Source organism: Onychostruthus taczanowskii, unplaced genomic scaffold (assembly GCF_017590055.1).
Source record: "Onychostruthus taczanowskii isolate IOZ18803 unplaced genomic scaffold, ASM1759005v1 scaffold13, whole genome shotgun sequence".
Classification (NCBI taxonomy): domain Eukaryota; kingdom Metazoa; phylum Chordata; class Aves; order Passeriformes; family Passeridae; genus Onychostruthus; species Onychostruthus taczanowskii.
In genome coordinates, this window is record NW_024498462.1 from 10,705,814 (window position 1) to 10,723,311 (window position 17,498).

Genomic DNA, 17,498 nt, shown 5'->3' on the forward strand with positions numbered 1-17,498 from the left:
AAATGACCCAATGTTTGCTGCCTACACCCAGCATGACAGTGAGGGAAAGCTGTTTTTTACAGCTGGGCTGGAAAGGGAGATGAGGCTGGAGGCAGAGGCGGGATGTTCCAGACGGAAAAGCCGCACGGGAGGAATATTTGGCGTGAGGAGCACGGTGACCAAACTGCCTGGGAGGAAGGTCTGATTAAATGGGTCAGGAATTACATGGAACAAGGCCGAGGGCAGCTTTAACTCTATTTTGAAATTCCTGGAGAGCCACAAGGACCGTGCGAGGACAGCGGGTTCCACACACAGCAGCGACTGGATGGGGGAAAGTTGGATTTTGAGGAAATTTTTGCCCAGACTGTCCTTTCAGTCTGGAGAGGAAGAGGGGACTGGGCTGGGGGTGGATCCAGACCTGAGAAAGAGGAATTAAAAATAGCAGAATACAACATCAAAGAACACTTGGCAAAAGGAAAGAGAAAAGAAATGGGAAGTGGAAATGAGTCAGGAGGGAGGAAAGAGAGGACAAATGGGAAGAAATCTGGGCTTATAAAGGAAGGGCAGGCTCTGAAATGGAAAAAAAATGGAAAAGAGGGGAATTGAGGAGAGTCTGTCTTAACAAAACAATGGCAAGAGGCAGTGCCAAAAGCATGCTCATTCTTCCACTAGAAAATTTGGAATTGCAATATCATTTTTTTAATTTGCTGATTCAACTGCCCTAGGTGAGTTAATAAAAATAAAGGGGCAGGGGGAAAGAAAAATATTAAAGAAATAGAAAAGAAAACCCTTTGACAGAGAGGGGAGAAAAGAAAGATAAGAGGAATATTGCAGTTACAACATATCCCAGTCTGAACGTGGGTTGGGGAGCCTGAATAACAAAAACCTGGATGCAAACCCCCCCTCCACGCCAACACCCCACTTATCAGGGGGATTAGCAGCCATCCTGGAGTTTCAGCTCCAGCCCATAATACAAATGTTTGTTTTTCCATCCTTGGACTACAATAACAACGATTCTGGTTATTTGAACTCGTGTCCAGCAAAGCCTCCCCTCTCCTGCCTTCGCTGGGAGCTGCGAGCGCGGGCTTGGAACTCGGAGCGCGTTCCCTTGGTTTTCCCTGGCTCCACACAAACTCCTGCTGCCTGCACTCCAGGAGGGAGCGGGCCAGGACAGCCTGGCAAACAAACCTCCCTCGAGCAGCACTTTGCAGGGAGCTGTGCTGGGATCTGCAGGAGCAAACAGCGGCGCTGGGGCAGATTCTGCAGCCATGTGCGCTGGCATTGCTCCTTCCACACCCCCAGCGTTTTCTCCAGCTGTGGGATCTGCTCCACAGGGAGCAAACCAGCGCTCTGGGCTGTGGGTTTGGAGGGCAGCACAGTGGGAAAAGCCTGGAGGGCATCAGGAGAGGGGGTTTTCCTCAAAGGTCACACACCTGCTCCTCTGCAGGTGCCCTCATCCCTGTTCCATGGAGTCGCAGAATCCCAGGATGGTTTGGGTGGGAAGGGACCTTAAAACCCATCCAGTTCCAGCCCTGCCAATGGCAGGGACACCTTCCACTATCACAGGTTGTTCCAAGCCCCATCCAAGTGCTGTTTCTTTGATGTTGAACCACAGAAGCAAATCAGCACCAGCAGAAATGCTTTAGGGTTATTAAACACCCACTAAACAAACAGGTGACCCTGGCAGAGGCACAGGGTGCTACCAGCACCAGTCACCAGTCACTAAAATTGAGTCATTTTAATTGAAAAAAATACACCAATTTTGGAGATTTTCTTCTGGGTTCAGTACTATTCTCAGAACTCTCTGACCTCCCAGTGGTTTTCAGTTCTGGTGCTGCCTTACAGCAAAAAAAAGAGATATATGCAGAAGAAAATACAGGTGTTTGTATCAGTATGGAGAGGCCAGCACGGAAGGCAGGGAAGCCTGGCAGGGGATGGAGATGCAGGTGGACACCACATTTTGCTGTCTGTGCTTCTTTGTCCAGGCAGGACCCAGAAATCCTCAAGAACCCTCACTCCAAACCGGGAACTCCTGCTCCCATAAAATCCCACTGAACATCAGCCCTGAATCCACAAGCCTGCTGGCACAAAGTCACCATAAAAGCCCAACCAAAGGCCCTCTGCAGCCCACAACAAACACTGCTGGTGTTTATGGCTGCTGGAGGTGGCGAGGGGTGAAGTTCAGTGCTGGGGAACACCTGGTTTATGATTCCTTCACTCATTACGGGGCAGAGCCCACGAGCAAACACTGCATGTCCTGCCCTCGAGCTGCTTCCACACCTCCCTCTGCCCCATCCTGCAGGCTGCAAGCACAGCAGGGGCTCTTTGGAAAAGGGAATTAAAACCTTTATTAAAACCTTTAATTTTATTAAAACACTGAAGATCTTTCTGTGAGCAGGAAGGAAAAGCTGAGCTCGCCCTCATCCCACTGCCGTGCAGGAGGGAGGGCTGGAGCTCCCAACTTGCCACTGGATACCTGTAAATGGTAGAAACCTGGAGTAGGGAAGTTGTTCCTCACTTCTCTCAGCCCCAGTCTGGAGCTGCTGTCACCACCATGTGAGGACAAGGCTGTGGAGCACCTGCCTGGTCTCTCCCACCTTCTGCAAGGTCTTTCTGCTCCGTTTCTCCTCAATTTATTCAGCAAGGGCCCTGATAGGAATCAAACATCTCATTTCAGTCCAGTTCCAACCACTGGCTCTGTTTAGCCATAAATCTATAACTTTTGCCCCAAGCCAAGAAGCAAACAAGACAGAAAAAAACCCCAAATCCAAACAGGCTGAAGAACTCTGTGCCTCAAGAGATTGTTGGGAATGGGCAGGTCCAAGCAGAGCCCTTGGGAAGCAACGCTGGGGCTTCTGCTCCAGAGCAGAACATTCAGCTGGGGAAAACAGGATCTCCTTGTGGGATGGAGCCCATCCTGCCTCCCCCAGAGCACAGGGAAGGTGCAGCAGCTGTGTCAGCAAGGGAAGGCTCAGGAGCAGGGGCAGAGCTGCTCCCAGGTGGGTTCAGGGACAGTTCTCCAGCTGACCTGGTCACAGGCACACCAGGGCTGGGTCAGGTCTGCTCAGCTGGGAGTGTGCTCACAGCTCCAAGGAAATCAAAACAACCATCATTTAAACATGTTAGAGCTGGAGATGCTCGTTCTTGCTCTGGTGATGAAAGGAGGAAGCCAAAATAAGTTCATTTCTAAGGCTCTTCCAAATCAGAGTGAAGCTGGTTAACAAACCATCCCTGATGTGCTTTCCTGCTGCTCTGCATGAAGAGAACATTTACAGGATGCTGCAGAAGCACCTGAATCCTGTGGTTTTATCCCAAAGAGGGGATTTCACTCCCTGGGCTGGGCAGGGGCTCATTTCCCTGCATGGAATTCAGCTGAGAAAGGTCTTGGGAGAGCAGAACAGGCACCAGAGCCAATGTCTGGAGAATGGAGAGGAGGGGAGGACAAAAAAAAAAAAAAAAAAAAAAAAAAAAAAAAAAAAAAAAAAAGGAAAGAAAGCAAGCAGAATAAATCTGAATTGTAGCAAAATTACAGCCTGTATTGAAATCTCCACATTTGGAATTGATTTTTTTTTTTCCATCAGACAAAAGGCTGAGCTCAGTTGTTGAAATGCTGATCTCTTTTTTAACTTGTTCTGAAGGGCACATCCTGGGGAGCTGCAGGTGAACCCTCAGCAGGGGAGGACTGATAAAACCTGAAATATTCCTGTGTCAGGTGTAATGTGATGCTCATCCCTTTGTTTGGGCTGTTTCCTTCCTGCTGGGCACTTGGAGCAGGTTTCCTACCTTTCCACAGGTTCACTTGTTTTTCTGGCTGCTGCCCTTGTTTTAACTCCCCCCACCTCACTTTTAGGGCATGCAAACCCTTTTCCCTTCACATTGGCACCAAAATTTCCCTGTGCACAGAAGGTTTGGTGTCCACCCCTGGGCTGAGAGTGCTGGAAGCTGCAGCACCTTTGGGAAAAGCTGCCCGTGCTCCCTGATCTCCCTGCTCCCTGTCCACATGGGACTCCAATTGTTTCCCTCCAGTTCTCCATTGTCTCTCTTCAGAGCTCTATTTCTTTCCTATCTGGCATTTTCCTCCCTGTCCCCAAACAACCTCTCTTACTTGCTCTCTCCTACAATAAGCCCATTCCTCGTGATTGTTTCCATCCCCTTTTTTTGTTTTATTTTTTATTTTTCACTTGATGGAGGCCTGGGGGCCCAGCTCTGTGCTGGGGTCTCCTTTAACAGCCACAGCTCCCCATCCCCTCAGACCAGTGTCCTCAGCACTGCAGGAGGGACTCTCCCCACCCCAGTGAGCATTTTCTATCTGATAGATTTTATATCAGTGCAGAGCTATGAATCAGGTCTGGGATGCAAATAAGAAGCAGCCACACGGCATGAGACACTTGGGAGCACTTCAGGCTAAAGAGGAAAAAAAACCTCAAACCACTCAGCAAAAGGCAGAGATGCAGCTGTGAAGAATTCAAATATTGGCTCCTCCAGGAAACCTCCACGTTGTATCCATTACTGAAATCTACTTATTTCTTTGGGGCTAATGATCTCCAGTTTGAGATTGGCATGGATCTGGTTTCCCACCCTCAGAGGGAAGGTCCAAGCACTGATATTCCATGGGAGGTGGTGGCACAAGGAGCATTTCTCAGCTGGCAGAGCAGATCTCTGGCAGAGAACCTGCAAATGCAATTATCGAGGACACTTTAGGAGAGAAAGCAGAAAAAAACCCCAAACTGGCCCCTTCCCACCTTCCCCATCTTCTCTTGCTGTGAAAAATCCTCCTCACTGCTTTCCCTGCTGCTGTGCCTGCTGCTGGAGGCTGCTGGGAGTGGGGAATTGCAGGGAGCCCTTCCAAAGGCTCTGCTCCAGGAGAGCTGGCTTTGCCATTTCCCTGCTCTGGAAAAGGGGCTGGTGGCTCCAGAGGCTGCAAATGGGGCCTGGAGCAGCTGCCAGCTGAGCTCATCCATGGGGATTGATGTGGGGATTGTCTGTGATGCTCCAGCAGTGGATTTCCAATCACTGTGAGAAAAGCAGAAGGAATAAAGAGGGGCGGAAGCAGGGTGACATTTCCTGGGATGTGCCTTGAAGCTGTCTCTGCAGGGAGTGCTCCTGGTCACCATCAGGTGCTCATCCTGAGCTGGTGGTGAGCTCAGGATGAACTTTCCTGCTGGAAAAGGAGGTGGAGAATGGCCTGGTGCTCCAGCATCAGCCCCTGCCCCTCTGCCTCACTGACACACCTGGAATAAGTCACCTCCCACTTGCCAGGGCAGTCAGGAGTCCCCACTTGTTTGGAGTGAGATAAGCATGACAGGATGAGGAGAGATTTGTGTTAGAGCTGTGAGAGGGAGGTGAGCAGCTCCTGAGTGCCAGGAAGGGATTTGGGACCCCTGATGCCAGAGTTCCTCTGCCTTGGTGAGGGATGGGGTGGCTGAACCCCAGCAGTGGCATTGCCCCATTCCCACCTCCTGAGACCAAGTGTTTGCAGCACCTCCTTCAATAAAAAGCTAGGAATGACTCTTTTTGGTCTTAATCATGCTCAGCATTTCTACTGGAGCAGAGGGAAAGCCTCCAGACATGGAATATTTGTACCTGTGAGTGCTCCCTGTCACCGCTCACCCTGCAGAGCCACCAAATCCTTCCCCCAGTGACACGTGGGGCCTCGGTGTCTGTTCCAGCAGTTTCTCCAAAAACAAACACATGTTTTGAGAGAACTACAGGACCCTTGTTTCATCAAGAAATGAAGCAATCTCCTTTTCACTTCCCCTCTTTGCTATTACTTCATCTTTTCTCCCCCAACGGTGCCAGCAGCGTCCCCGGGCAGCGCGTGTGGGACATGAGCAGGGCTGGCCCTTTGTCACGGTGTCACTCAAGGAACTCTGTTAATCCCTGCTCTTATCAAAGCTTACTGGGCTTTAAAATCCTCCTTCTGGTGGATAAAATGCTGTCAGTGCCTCCTTAGGGGGCCCTGACCCCTTTAGCTTTGGGACAGGGGACAGAAAAGGCCTCACCAACGTCAGGGTCTTGCTCAGTGTTGTCTTTTCACTGCTGCCCCTGGTCTTCCTATTTATGTATTTCTACATAAAATCCAGCAAAAACCATCAATAACAGTCTTTAAATACAAATCCCTCCATCCAAAAGGGGTCCAAACCGTGTTTGTGTGAGTTAGGATGGCAAAGGTCATGCACTCCTGTGGTGTTGCTGCACTGGACTTAAAGAAAAGCCCCTGAAGTTTAACATGAAATAGAAACAAACAAAAATATTCCCCAATTTACTATTTTCTCAAACAGCCCCAAATCTCCTCCCTCTCCCTACAACTCCTGCAGTTTGTATTGACACAACCCCCCTAGTTCGGATAAAGAGCTGGTATTTTGTAGAAATTTCAATTTTCCAGGGAAAGCAGGGGCTGAATAATTTACATATTTTTTCTTGTAACTGAATTACATTTGGAGTTGAAACTTCAGCTTTAACTTTTCATTATCATTCTCCTTGGCTCATGGGAGGGCAGTGTTTTCCCGGCTGTGTTGTTTTTCTAGATTTGATGGCTAATAAACCATATTTCTACTTTTCCCACCTTCCTTCTCAGAGTCAGTTTAACCACGAATTGTGCTCTCCTTGAGTATGGAGTGTAAGATCTGCCTCCTCCTCTTCCAGCAGCCCTTGTTGGAGCACAGTTGTTTCAGAGGAACATCCAGTAGAAATAAACAGGGAAAAATCAAAATATACAGCTCTGCTGAGGGGTCAGTGCTGCTGGAGGAGGCCACGAGCTTGGGCACCTCTCTGGAAGCTGTGGAGGCTGTGCCTGAGTTTACATAAACTCAGTGTAATATTGGATATTTGCTGGGGTTGTTTCACCAGCAGAATTCCCACCATGGGAGAGAGTTATCATAATTAGACATTTAATTTGAGTTGAATCATTGGTGCCACTCTCTGTGGCTCCGGAGGCTCCTGCTCAGCACTGCCCAGTCTCCTCTGCCATGTGCAGATGCACCAGGGACATTTGCTGACCCTCAGGACAACCGCAGATTCCATTGATTAGCTTTAGTTTTAATTACAGTGGCAGCAAACTCGACCATCAGCTGGTGCTAGTGGCACAGTTTGGATCTGAGCAGATAGATCCCAGGAGGATCTACCCCAGGAGCTGAGGATGTGCAGGACTGTCCCCCAGGGCTTTGACATCCGTTCCTCAGCACCTCTGTTTCATTAGTTCACATCCTTGAGGGCTCTTTTTCCTCCCACAGGATATGATTAACCCTGACTGGACTCATCACACTGCATCCCAAGAGGAAAATCCACCTGAGCTCAGCCTCTGCCCCCCCTGGAGTCCTGCCCAGCCTGGGATTCCTCGGACACAGCTCGGGAATCTGCTCTGGGACATGTCTGGGCCACCTCAGCTCTGGGGCTGCCTGCCCTCCCCGAGGGCTCTCAGCCCTGCTCCAGTCTCTTCTCTGGAGCTGGGGACCACAAGCCTTCCCCAGAGGTGAGGATGCTGCTCCAGGTGTGCAGGGAAGCTGCTGCCCTGCCCTTCCCACCTGGGAAATGAGGAGGAAGCCTGACCAGCTCAGGAGTCCTGTGAACCTCTGGCATGGTGCTTCGGGGTGATGGAGGACATGGGGAGTGTGGGAGGAGATGCTGCTGACAGGAGGCAGCAGCTCAAGGCCAGTTTGGGGGAATTTTCATTCCCTTTTCCTTGAAAATTCGTGGTGAAAGGGCAGTGCAGCATTTTCCAGCCCTCACTCACGTAAGCAGGTTCCTGCCATGAGTAACGTGGGGAGGACAGGGCACAGAGAAGGGGCTGTCTCAGGGTTACTCAGAAGGGAAATAAAGCCTCTCTGATCCTGGGACAGATGCAATTCTAACAGTCCAGCCACAGGCTGCCTTTTGCAATAACTGCTCCCAGAGCCAGAGTCAGCCCTTCTGGGCTGGTCAGACAAAACACCTGCAGGAACCTCCTGTCCTGAGTGTCCTCACACCAGGGACATGGTGACACTCCTGTCCTGTGTGTCCCTGCAGCAGGGACATGGTGACACTCTGGTTCTTGTCCTTGAGCCCTCCAGGTGTCACTGGGGGGCTCAGGGACTGTGGGAAGCCTGTCAGAGTCACACAATACCCTGAGCTGGAAGGGATCCACAAGGGTCAGAGTCCAGCTCCTGGCCCTGCACAGATACTCCAAAAACCCCACCCTGTGCATCCCTGGGAGCACTGTCCAAACCCTCCTGGAGCTCTGGCAGCCTTGGGGCTGTGCCCTGGGAGCCTGGGCAGTGCCAGCACCCTCTGGGGGAAGAACCTTTTCCTAAAATCCAGCCCAACCCTCCCCTGACACAGTTCCAGCTGTTCCCTGGCTCCTGTCCCTGTCACAAGCAGCAGAGATTGGAGGAGATGCAGCTCCTGAGGAATCTCTCCTGTGTCCTCTCTTCTCCAGGCTGAACAGCCCAAGTGACCTCACCTTGCTGAAATGAAATTCAAGCAGATCACCAGGGAGTTGTGCTCCTCACAAATAAAGGGATTTTAGGAGGCCAATCCCAAACCAAACTCTGCTTAGTCTTTGCCTGCCCAGCAGAGACCTGCAGCAGTGGTCCTGCACTTGGAGTTTTTATTAATGATCAGAAATGTGGGGTTTTGCTGCCTCGTTCCTTCTATCCCTCCCAACCTGGTGAAGATCCATCAGGAATGTATTTATTGACCTAACAAAGGGCCCTTGCTTTGCTCCCAGGGCAGCTGCTTTCCTCTGAAGCGTAAGAAACCACACTGACAAGAACAAAACAGGCACATTTCCCCCTCCAGTGAAGCCTGCAAATATTCCACGGAGTTGTTTGTACGCTCAGCCCCTCGCAGGGCTGGAATTGAGAGTTTGGGAGAAGCAGGGTTGAGTTCCCAAACTTGCTGATCCCAAGAGGGATTTGTAACCCCAAGCATCAGGCTGGGCTTTTCATCCCTCAGGTTTGCTTTCAGGAATGTTTCTAAGACATTTTATTGCTTTCAGGAATGTTTCTAAGAGATTTTGGTGCTGATGGTATTTCAAAATCTGATGGGCTTTCCTTCATTTTTGCTCCTTAGTTTTTTCCCCTGGTAATCAGGTCGTACCCTGTGTAGGAGAAGGATAAAGAGCCTGGTGTTCTCCCTCCTGCCATGTGGGAGAAGTCCCTCTCCTAACGTCAGATCACAGTGGAAATTGGGCAAAAAAAATGCTAATTTAAGGTTCAGCTTGAGAATTAACTCCTGCTTAAGGGAGCCAGAGCTCCTCAGTGCACAGATCCCTGGGGAATCCAGGCAGTGGGAACGGATTGGGTCCCTCCAGCCCCAAAATTCATGCTCAGGGATGGGGGGGGCAGGAGGCACCATGCTCGGAGCAGGAATGAGAGGAAATCTCTCTTTATTGCCAGTGCTTGGACTTTATTACTCATTAAACTGAAGGGTTGCTGGCTTCTCACATGCTGCAGGAGTTTTATGGGAAAGCAGTTTATGGAATTAGGCTGAGCGTGTCCCATGTGCCATTTGTGAACTCCCCAGCTGTGCCTGTGTGGCAGCTCCCTTTCCTTTGGTGGGAGACAGGCAGGACCATTCCCTTCCCACACGGATAACCAGATTCTTGCAGAGCTTTTCACCCACAGCTGTAGTGCTTTGGTCAGAAATAACCCTCCCAGAAACACCCAGGCCAAACTGGCACGGGGAGGTGATGCCCAAGGGCTGTACTCACCCCCAGCTCCCAGTGGCAGCTCTGCAGGCCCATACTGGAACATTCATCCTATGGAAAATCAGCGTTTTTTAGGCAAAGTCTAGGGTGCAATTAGAGCCCAAGGCAGGAGGAGGGTACTGAGTCCTTCTGTGGCTAGGTACTTCCCAGCTGGAGCATCCATCCTGAAAAATAGGAAAATCCAAAAGGAAGGCAGAGAGGGAAACCCCAAAGATTGTGAAATAAAACACAGGCTGGGGTGGGAGGGGAGGATCGAAGGGGTCAGCACCAGAGGAAACAGGACAATGACAGGAGAGCAACTGGGGCTGGACTAAATGAAAAGAGGAAACCTCGGCAGCCACAGGCTCCGGGAAGGGCTCAGCACTAGGGGACACCATTGGACCAGAGACTGCAGCAGAAAACAGCCCCGTTTCAAGGAAAAACCCAACCCACTCACTTTCGTTTTTTTCTGTGTCTCTGGCACCAGAGTGACACTTGGTCCCCAACTCCCAGCTCCTGTCACGGTGTAGAGCCCCAAAAACACAACTCCTCACTTGCCCCATCCCAGTACCAATCCCTGTTTCTCTGCACAGCTTTCTCTCCAGGTTCCTATTCCTGAGCAGAACCTGCCTGGGATTTGCTGCCAGGGCAGCACTTTGCTGTGTCCACAAAGGCACACACGGGGACATTGTCACCCGGAGCTGGTGGCAAACAATAAATATTAATATATAATTATACATACATACATATATATATATATATATATATATATATATATATATAAAATAAATATATTCCTCCTCACCCCTCTGGGCTGGAGCTTTATAACCAAACACCCCCCTGCAGACCCTGCACCTGCTTTGGGGAACTCCAAGGAGAAAACATTCCCAGCAGATTTTCCTGTGCATTTGTGATGTGTGACCACACAGAACAGACAAAAATCCCCCTCACCGGGAGCATCCCTGCCCCTCCAGCTGTCTTCCAAGCATCTTCTGTCTGTAAATCCCAATTTATCCAGGTTCCAGCTGCTTTTTGTTGGACTGCTCCACCACTGCAAGGTCTACCAAGACCCTCAGAATTGTTTTGGCTCCAACAGATCCCCAGACAGCAGCTCCAGGGAGGCTGGGCTATGGCAAAGTCCAGTCTGGCTGGAGCAAAATAACTCCCCAGCATCTCAGCAACATCTGTGCTGCTCTTAGTGTTTATTCCACCATTATAAACTATTATTATTAAGCAAATATTACACTCTGGTGCTGTGTGCAAATAAAGTTTTATTGTAGGGAAGAAGAATCTGTAACAGAGACTTTCAAATGAGCCACAGAAAACAGTAATTAAAATTTCACTTGCCATGTCTTCGTTTGGCTTTCAGTAGTTTTTTAAAACAGGCATTCCTATTGCACAAAAAAAAAAGAAAATAAAAAGAAAAAAGCTGCCATTTCCTTTGCCATTAACATTGTCTCATTCAAATAAAAAGGGCAAAAGGTTAAAAGATACATCTGGTACAATAAAAATGCTTTGCAATATATACATATATATATATATAAACACTTAGCTTTACTGTACAATATTTTAAACTTTGGGAATGGGCATGTTATTTCTGCATATTCCAAATAAAAATCCATGAGGATTTTTTACAGTTTTACAATACCTTTAAAGCCTGGAGACACAAGTGGAATACTCAGTGCTGACCCTTGAAAATGAGTTTTAGCCAATTCATTCACATTTTTTCCCTGAACAATTTGCAGTTCTAGCTTGAACTCTTGGCTCTGCCCTCCTGGGTGTTTATGGGGGTCTCTAACTCTACTCTACAGCAGCAGCTTTCAGCCCTCTCCTGCTTTATCCTTCAAATTTAACAAAGGAATTTCATATCTCCTTGGAAATTCACATCCATAATTTATCCTGCAAGTGAATTTGGCTTTTTAAGTGCCTTTTGCTGACCTAGGGCTGTGGTGCCAAGAGAGAATTCATACTCCAATTATCTGTACAGATAATTTCTCCAGCAGATGCCTGTCCAAGCCAAACTCCTTTTGCTCACTGTTATTCTTCACTACTAAAACTGTTTTCTTTATTGAAGATAACATCGAGTAATTTCATAAATACTATATCCAAACACACTTTCAGTTGGAGAAGGAGTTGATAAATGACCAGCGAGGTTTAATCCCACAAGAATTTCCATTTCTGCCGGGATGTGTCGCACATTTCCGGCCGGGCTCTGCTCCAGCAGAGCTGGAGCTACCTTCCTGCAGATCCCCTGGAAAAGTACAGGAATATTTCCCTCTATCCAAGAGTTTAAAGTTTTTCTTTACAGAAGAAAAAGAGCCCAATGTTTTTCAGCATCACATCTCATCCAGACTCAGATTTTGAATCTCCAGCTCTTCCTAAAAGTCTTTCCAAGGGTCTCATGTTGCCTCTTTGCTGCCAGGTGTGGGTGAGGTGAACACTCTGGAACAGAATCAAACATCCTGGAGAGCTTTTTTAAATATTTATCATTAATTTAACACCCTTGGCCAATAGTTGAGAAAGGCTAATCTGACTCCAAGCATGCAGAGCTCCACTTTTACCTAAAACTTCCCCAAAAACTGGAGTGATATTCTGAATCCTGCAGCCATCACTTCAGGACCAGTCCCACTGAAATAAGGTTCCCTCTTATCCTTATTCCTAAGTTATCCTGCACAGTAGGATACTGCAATTCTACAACTGATCCCATGGATTTTTCTAGAAACTGGGAAAACACTGGCAAATCTGCTGCCCACCAAAGCCTCCTGAGCTGCTTGGGGGGGTGAGAGAGAGGCCCATCCTGATTTGCAGCCCAGGCACAGCCCTGGGAGCCTAAAACACACATAATGATCATAAAAACCAAAATCCAGAGGCAGCTGGGAGCAGGGCAGGAATTATCCTGGCCTTGCTGTGTAAATAACTTGGCGGCTGTTTGAAGCTGCAGTGAAAACTCTGCCCTCGCTGTTCATCAGGAGCTCCCCACGCGCCGCAAGCTTTGTGTACATTTCCCGCTGGCTCGGGGAATTAACGCTCTTGGAAAGTTGTGAAACGAAGCAAATGCCCAAATACAGCCTTGGAAGGGGTTGGGGAGTTCAGCAGCAGCTCCACAGCTTGCTGGTGGTGGCTGTTCTGTCCCACGTGGCTCTGGGGGTCCCAGGGGCTGCCCAGCCCCAGCAGCAGCTCTGCCACCACAAACCAGCGACTGTCCACAGTTATTTAACTGCAACGAAGGCTTGAAAGCCTCCATCCCATCTTCTGGAAGAGTTCAGAGATCTCCATCCCCCACCAGAGCTCTGAGGGGAAAGTTTAACCTCCTTACGAAGGAGCCACAGCTGCCTTTCCATTTTCCCTCTGGCTTTCTCCAAAGGGTTCCCCCTCCTTGTCCTTCACGGAGATCTTTTTCCTGAAGGCTTGCGACAAGCTGGAGGAGGACGCCTTCCTCAGCGTGGTGAGTCTCTGCCGGAAGTTTCCCCCGGAGAAGAAATAGAGGAGGGGGTCAAAGCAGCAGTTGGCAGCTGCCAGGGGCAGGGTGACAATGACAGCTTTCTGCAGGAACACGGTGTCCCCGCAGCCGGGGCCCCGCAGGCGCAGCGTGTGCAGGTGCACCGTGCGCAGGACGTGGTACGGCGTGAAGCTCACCAGGAACGTGGCGGTGACGATGACAATCATCCACACGGCCTTGCGGCGGTTGGCCTCGTTCTTCCGCAGCGAGTTCCGCAGCAGCGTGCGGATGATCATGGTGTAGCAGATGGTGATGATGACGAAGGGGAAGACGAAGCCCACGAAGAGGGCGATCAAATCCAGGATCACCACCATGTTTGTCTTCTGGGAGTTCTCCGGCGGCTCGAAGCACTTGGTCTTGTTGCCGAGCTGGTACGTCCCGTTCCGCAGGAAGGGCGCGCTCGTCAGCGTGACGAACACCCAGATGCCAACGCACAGAAACTTCGCCTTCTTCTCCGACACCAGCTTGATGTTGCGGACCGGGAAGACGATGGCGATGCAGCGGAAGAAGCTCATGGCCGTCATGAAGAAGATGCTGCAGTAGAGGTTGACGTAGAGCGCGTAGGACGAGAGGCGGCACAGGAAGTCGCTGAAGAACCAGTGGCCCTTGTGCACGTAGTAGATGACGCGCAGGGGCAGGGTGAGCACGCACAGGAAGTCGGACAGGGCCAGGTTGAGCATGTAGATCTGGAAGGCCGTTTTCTGCCGGTACGTGCGGATCAGCACGTAGAGCACCACGCCGTTCCCCACAAAGCCCATGATGCTGATCATGGAGTAGAGCGTGGAGTAGACGCTGTTGCGGAAGTCGTCGATGGAGTGGTGGTGGCACGACAGGTTGGGGGACAGCGCTGTCATGGTGCCCGGCTGAGGCACCCACTCCCCGGAGGTGGTGTCAGGCCTGGGGGGGAAAATGAAGGTGAAGTATAGCAGGACAGGAAAATAAATATCCGTGATGAAGTAAGAGGAGAAATCTGTCATCTGTCTCAGGAGAGAGCTGAGAAAGGGTGTGGATCTGACCCATCCCCACTACATCCACCTTTCTTCACCAGGTACCAACAACTGGTTATGAGTGACAAAATGTGGCAGAGTCATGGAATCACATCATGGGACCATGGAATCCTTAAGGAAAAGACCCTTGAGACCATCAAGTCCAACCATCAAGCACCACCACCATGATCACCACTAATTCATGCCCCCTAGTGCCACATCCGTACGTTTTGGAACATATGATGGCTCCAGCACCTCCCTGGGCAGCCTGTGCCAGGGTTTGATGAGCCTTTTAGTGAAGGAATTTTTCCTAACATCCAATCTAAATCTCCCGTGGTGCAACTCAAGACCAAGACATCAGGACATTAAATTATCAAAAAATCTCTTAACTCTTCCCACACTGAGGCAGCTACTCAGCAAAACAGCAGAGAGGGATAATGAAGGTGACAACAGCACTATGGAATTTAAAATAGGAGGAGTGGTCCTGGATCCTAATAATTGTTCAGTCCTGATTATCCTCTTTTTTATTTTTTGATTGATTTTGAGTTTCTAATGGTTCAAACACAGAACTTCCCTTGCAGTTTGAGACCAGAACTGCAGGACAAGAGCCAGCTGAAATAACAGGACATCATAGCAACAACAAAAGCAGAAGCTGGGTCAAGATCAGCCATGAGAACCCACAACTGTACCATGAATATGCTCAAAATTGCTGATAAATATATTTTCACCCATACAAATAACTTGGCATTATTAGATTCTCTGTCTGCCCCCAGGACTTACTGAAGTCAGAATTCAGAACTGCTCTGGGATGCTCAGGGCTTCCAGGTGTCAGTTAAATTTCAGCTATTTTGGTGTTTGTACTCTTTTAAAAGAATCCTTTGATTATCTCCAATGCACAAGTGAGCGAAAGCTGAGCAGGTGTCAGTGAGGGGACTGTCACCACCCGAGGGTAGAGGCACTGATGTTCATTAGAAATCCTGAACAAAGGCACCAGTCCATGTGTCAAGGATCTTTTATGCTTTTATTACATTATGGCCTTCACTCCAGCAACCTGCCCACAATTTAAACAACTACTCCAGGTATTTGTCAAAAAGGCAAGCGAGACTTGTTTTCTATTTTATTTCTAAACATAATTTGAGTTTTGCAACCAAAAGGAAACTGATATTCACAATCCAACTCCTTAAATGTGAGAGAATATCACACCCAGAAATGCATCTGTAAAAATCAACAAGAATCCCATAAAAGAGCATTTCCCAGCAGAGGCTTTACATTTGCATCATGAATTGAAGACAAACATCGCTTCTGCCACTTTTTTATTTGTACAGTCACGGTTCACTGAGCCATTTATTTGTGTGCTGGTGAATTCAGCTCACGGGGTGAAAGGGAACCGCAGTGGATGAGAAAAAGCTCCCAAAGAGAGCAAAACCCTGAACTACTGCTATTCTCCCAGTCTGATGCAGCACAGATAAATGTATAGCTTGTCATAGAGTCACAGACTGGTTTGTGCTGGAAAGGGCATTAAAGCTCATCCCATTCCATCCCTGCCACGGGCAGGGACACCTTCCACCATCCCAGGTCCCTTGGACAGTGCCAGGGATGGGGCAGCCACAGCTTCTCTGTGCACCCTGTGCCAGGTTTTCACAGGAAAGGATTTCTTCCCAATATCCCATCTATCCCTGGCAGTGAGAAGCCATTCTCCTTGCCCTGTCCCTCCATGCCTTGTCCCAAGTTTCTCTCCAACTCTCCTGGAACTCCTTCAGGCTCTGGAAGGGGCTCTAAGGTTTTCTTGGATCCTTCTCCTCTCCAGGTGAGCATCCCCAGCTCTGCCAGCCTGGCTCCAGAGCAGAGGCACTCCAGCTCTCGGAGCATCTCTGGCCCCCAGTAGATTACACTCAATTTAATTACAGAACCCAAAAGCACAAAGCCGCTGCTGTCGTTCGTTCCAAGCACTAACACGAAACATCCCCATCCCGAGGAACGCTCCGGGCTCTGCATTCCCCGTCCCGGGGGAGGGACGGGAATGCCCCAAAGCACCAAACTCCTCTCACAAGCCCCAGACCCCCTCTGCGAGGGGACGGCGCGGGGACACAGGACAGGAACGGAGCGATCATCGCGGCCGCTAATTAACGCCGCAGCTCATTAGCGGCGCGGCTGCGCTCCGGGGAGGATCCAGCGGCTCAAACCAGGACACGGCACAAGCGGGGGCACCGAAGCAAAGCCCCCCCACCCCTCACCCCGGGACCCCCCGGGACCTCCCAGCCCCGGTGCAGCCCCGGTGCAGCCCTTACCGGAGCGTTGCGGGTCGGAGCGGGCGCGGATCTGTCCCAGGCGCGCTCCCGCCGCTCTTAAAGCGGGGCGCGCCCCCGATCCCGCCCCCGGCCCCGCCCCGGCCCCACCGGGACCCCGAAACCGTCAGCTTTTCCAGGGTTTTCCCATCTTCCTAGGAAACAGCACTTGGAAGCTTCCAGCCGTGCCCAAGCCCCCCCGGTCTGATGGGAACTGGCGGGGTCCCCTCCCTGTGTTTGTTCTGTGAGTATTTTACTCCTGCTTGTAACTGGCAGGGAGCTCACCTCTGACATCAGTGTTAACAAATTTGTTTCGAAATAGCTTTTAGGAGACTTTTTGATGTTGGTCTCATCAGAGGCAAAACAGAATTCTCACGAATTCTCACGAATCTCCATTCTTCCAGCATCTCAAAATATTCTATATTTGTCTGTTTTTAAACAGCTGTGGCTTTGTCGAGAAAAAAAAATAGCAATAAAAAAAACCAACCAAAACAGCCCAAACCAAAAATAAAAAATACCCCCCAAACAAAACCAAACAAACTCCATATGGCCATATCAAATGAAGTGTTACTTTTCTAAATGTTGAATATTTTAAGTGGCGGCTGTCCCACCCTGAATTTTAAATGTATTATATTGGCTTTCTTTTGAGGATGTATAATATGCTGTTCCCACCTTTTGCCAAGGAGTTAAGGATTTCTTCTATTCTCCTGTCTCCAGGTTTGACTAGAATGTGGATGGTCACAGGGGGTAGCGGGGCCCAGCAGCTCTTGGCTTCTCCAAGGCAGTGGGGAATCCTTTGGGAGAAGAAACCTTTATGCATGGTGGGAACAGCTCCAAGTGGCACTGGAGCATCTGGAAGTGTCCAGGGATGGGTTGGACAGGGCTTGGAGCAACCTGCTCCAGTGGAAGCTGTCCCTGCCCATGGCAGGGGTGGCACTGGATGGGCTTTAAGGTCCCTTCCCACCCAAACCATTCCATGATTAAAGCCAGCCCTGCTGAACCCACCACATGGGTCACCGTCCTCATGGACATCTCCCTGTCCTCATGGCCATTCCTGGCTCCCACCTTGCTGATGTCCCCAGGCT

At 49.8% G+C, this 17,498-nt stretch overlaps 1 protein-coding gene across 1 annotated transcript; it reads right to left on the reverse strand.

Annotated features, from left to right (window-relative positions):
• Positions 1-10,928: 10,928 nt before the first annotated feature.
• CYSLTR1 (cysteinyl leukotriene receptor 1) lies at positions 10,929-16,468 on the reverse strand. Its single transcript, XM_041396759.1, has 2 exons — positions 16,417-16,468; positions 10,929-14,039 (listed from the first exon to the last, which is right to left on the reverse strand). The coding sequence occupies exon 2, from the start codon at positions 13,994-13,996 to the stop codon at positions 12,956-12,958; it is 1,041 nt and encodes a 346-aa protein (XP_041252693.1). The 5' UTR covers positions 13,997-14,039; positions 16,417-16,468; the 3' UTR covers positions 10,929-12,955.
• Positions 16,469-17,498: the final 1,030 nt, after the last annotated feature.

Coding starts and splice junctions, on each gene's coding strand:
- CYSLTR1 (XM_041396759.1), bottom strand. CDS start 13,996: ATGACAGCGCTGTCCCCCAACCTGTCGTGCCACCACCACTCCATCGAC.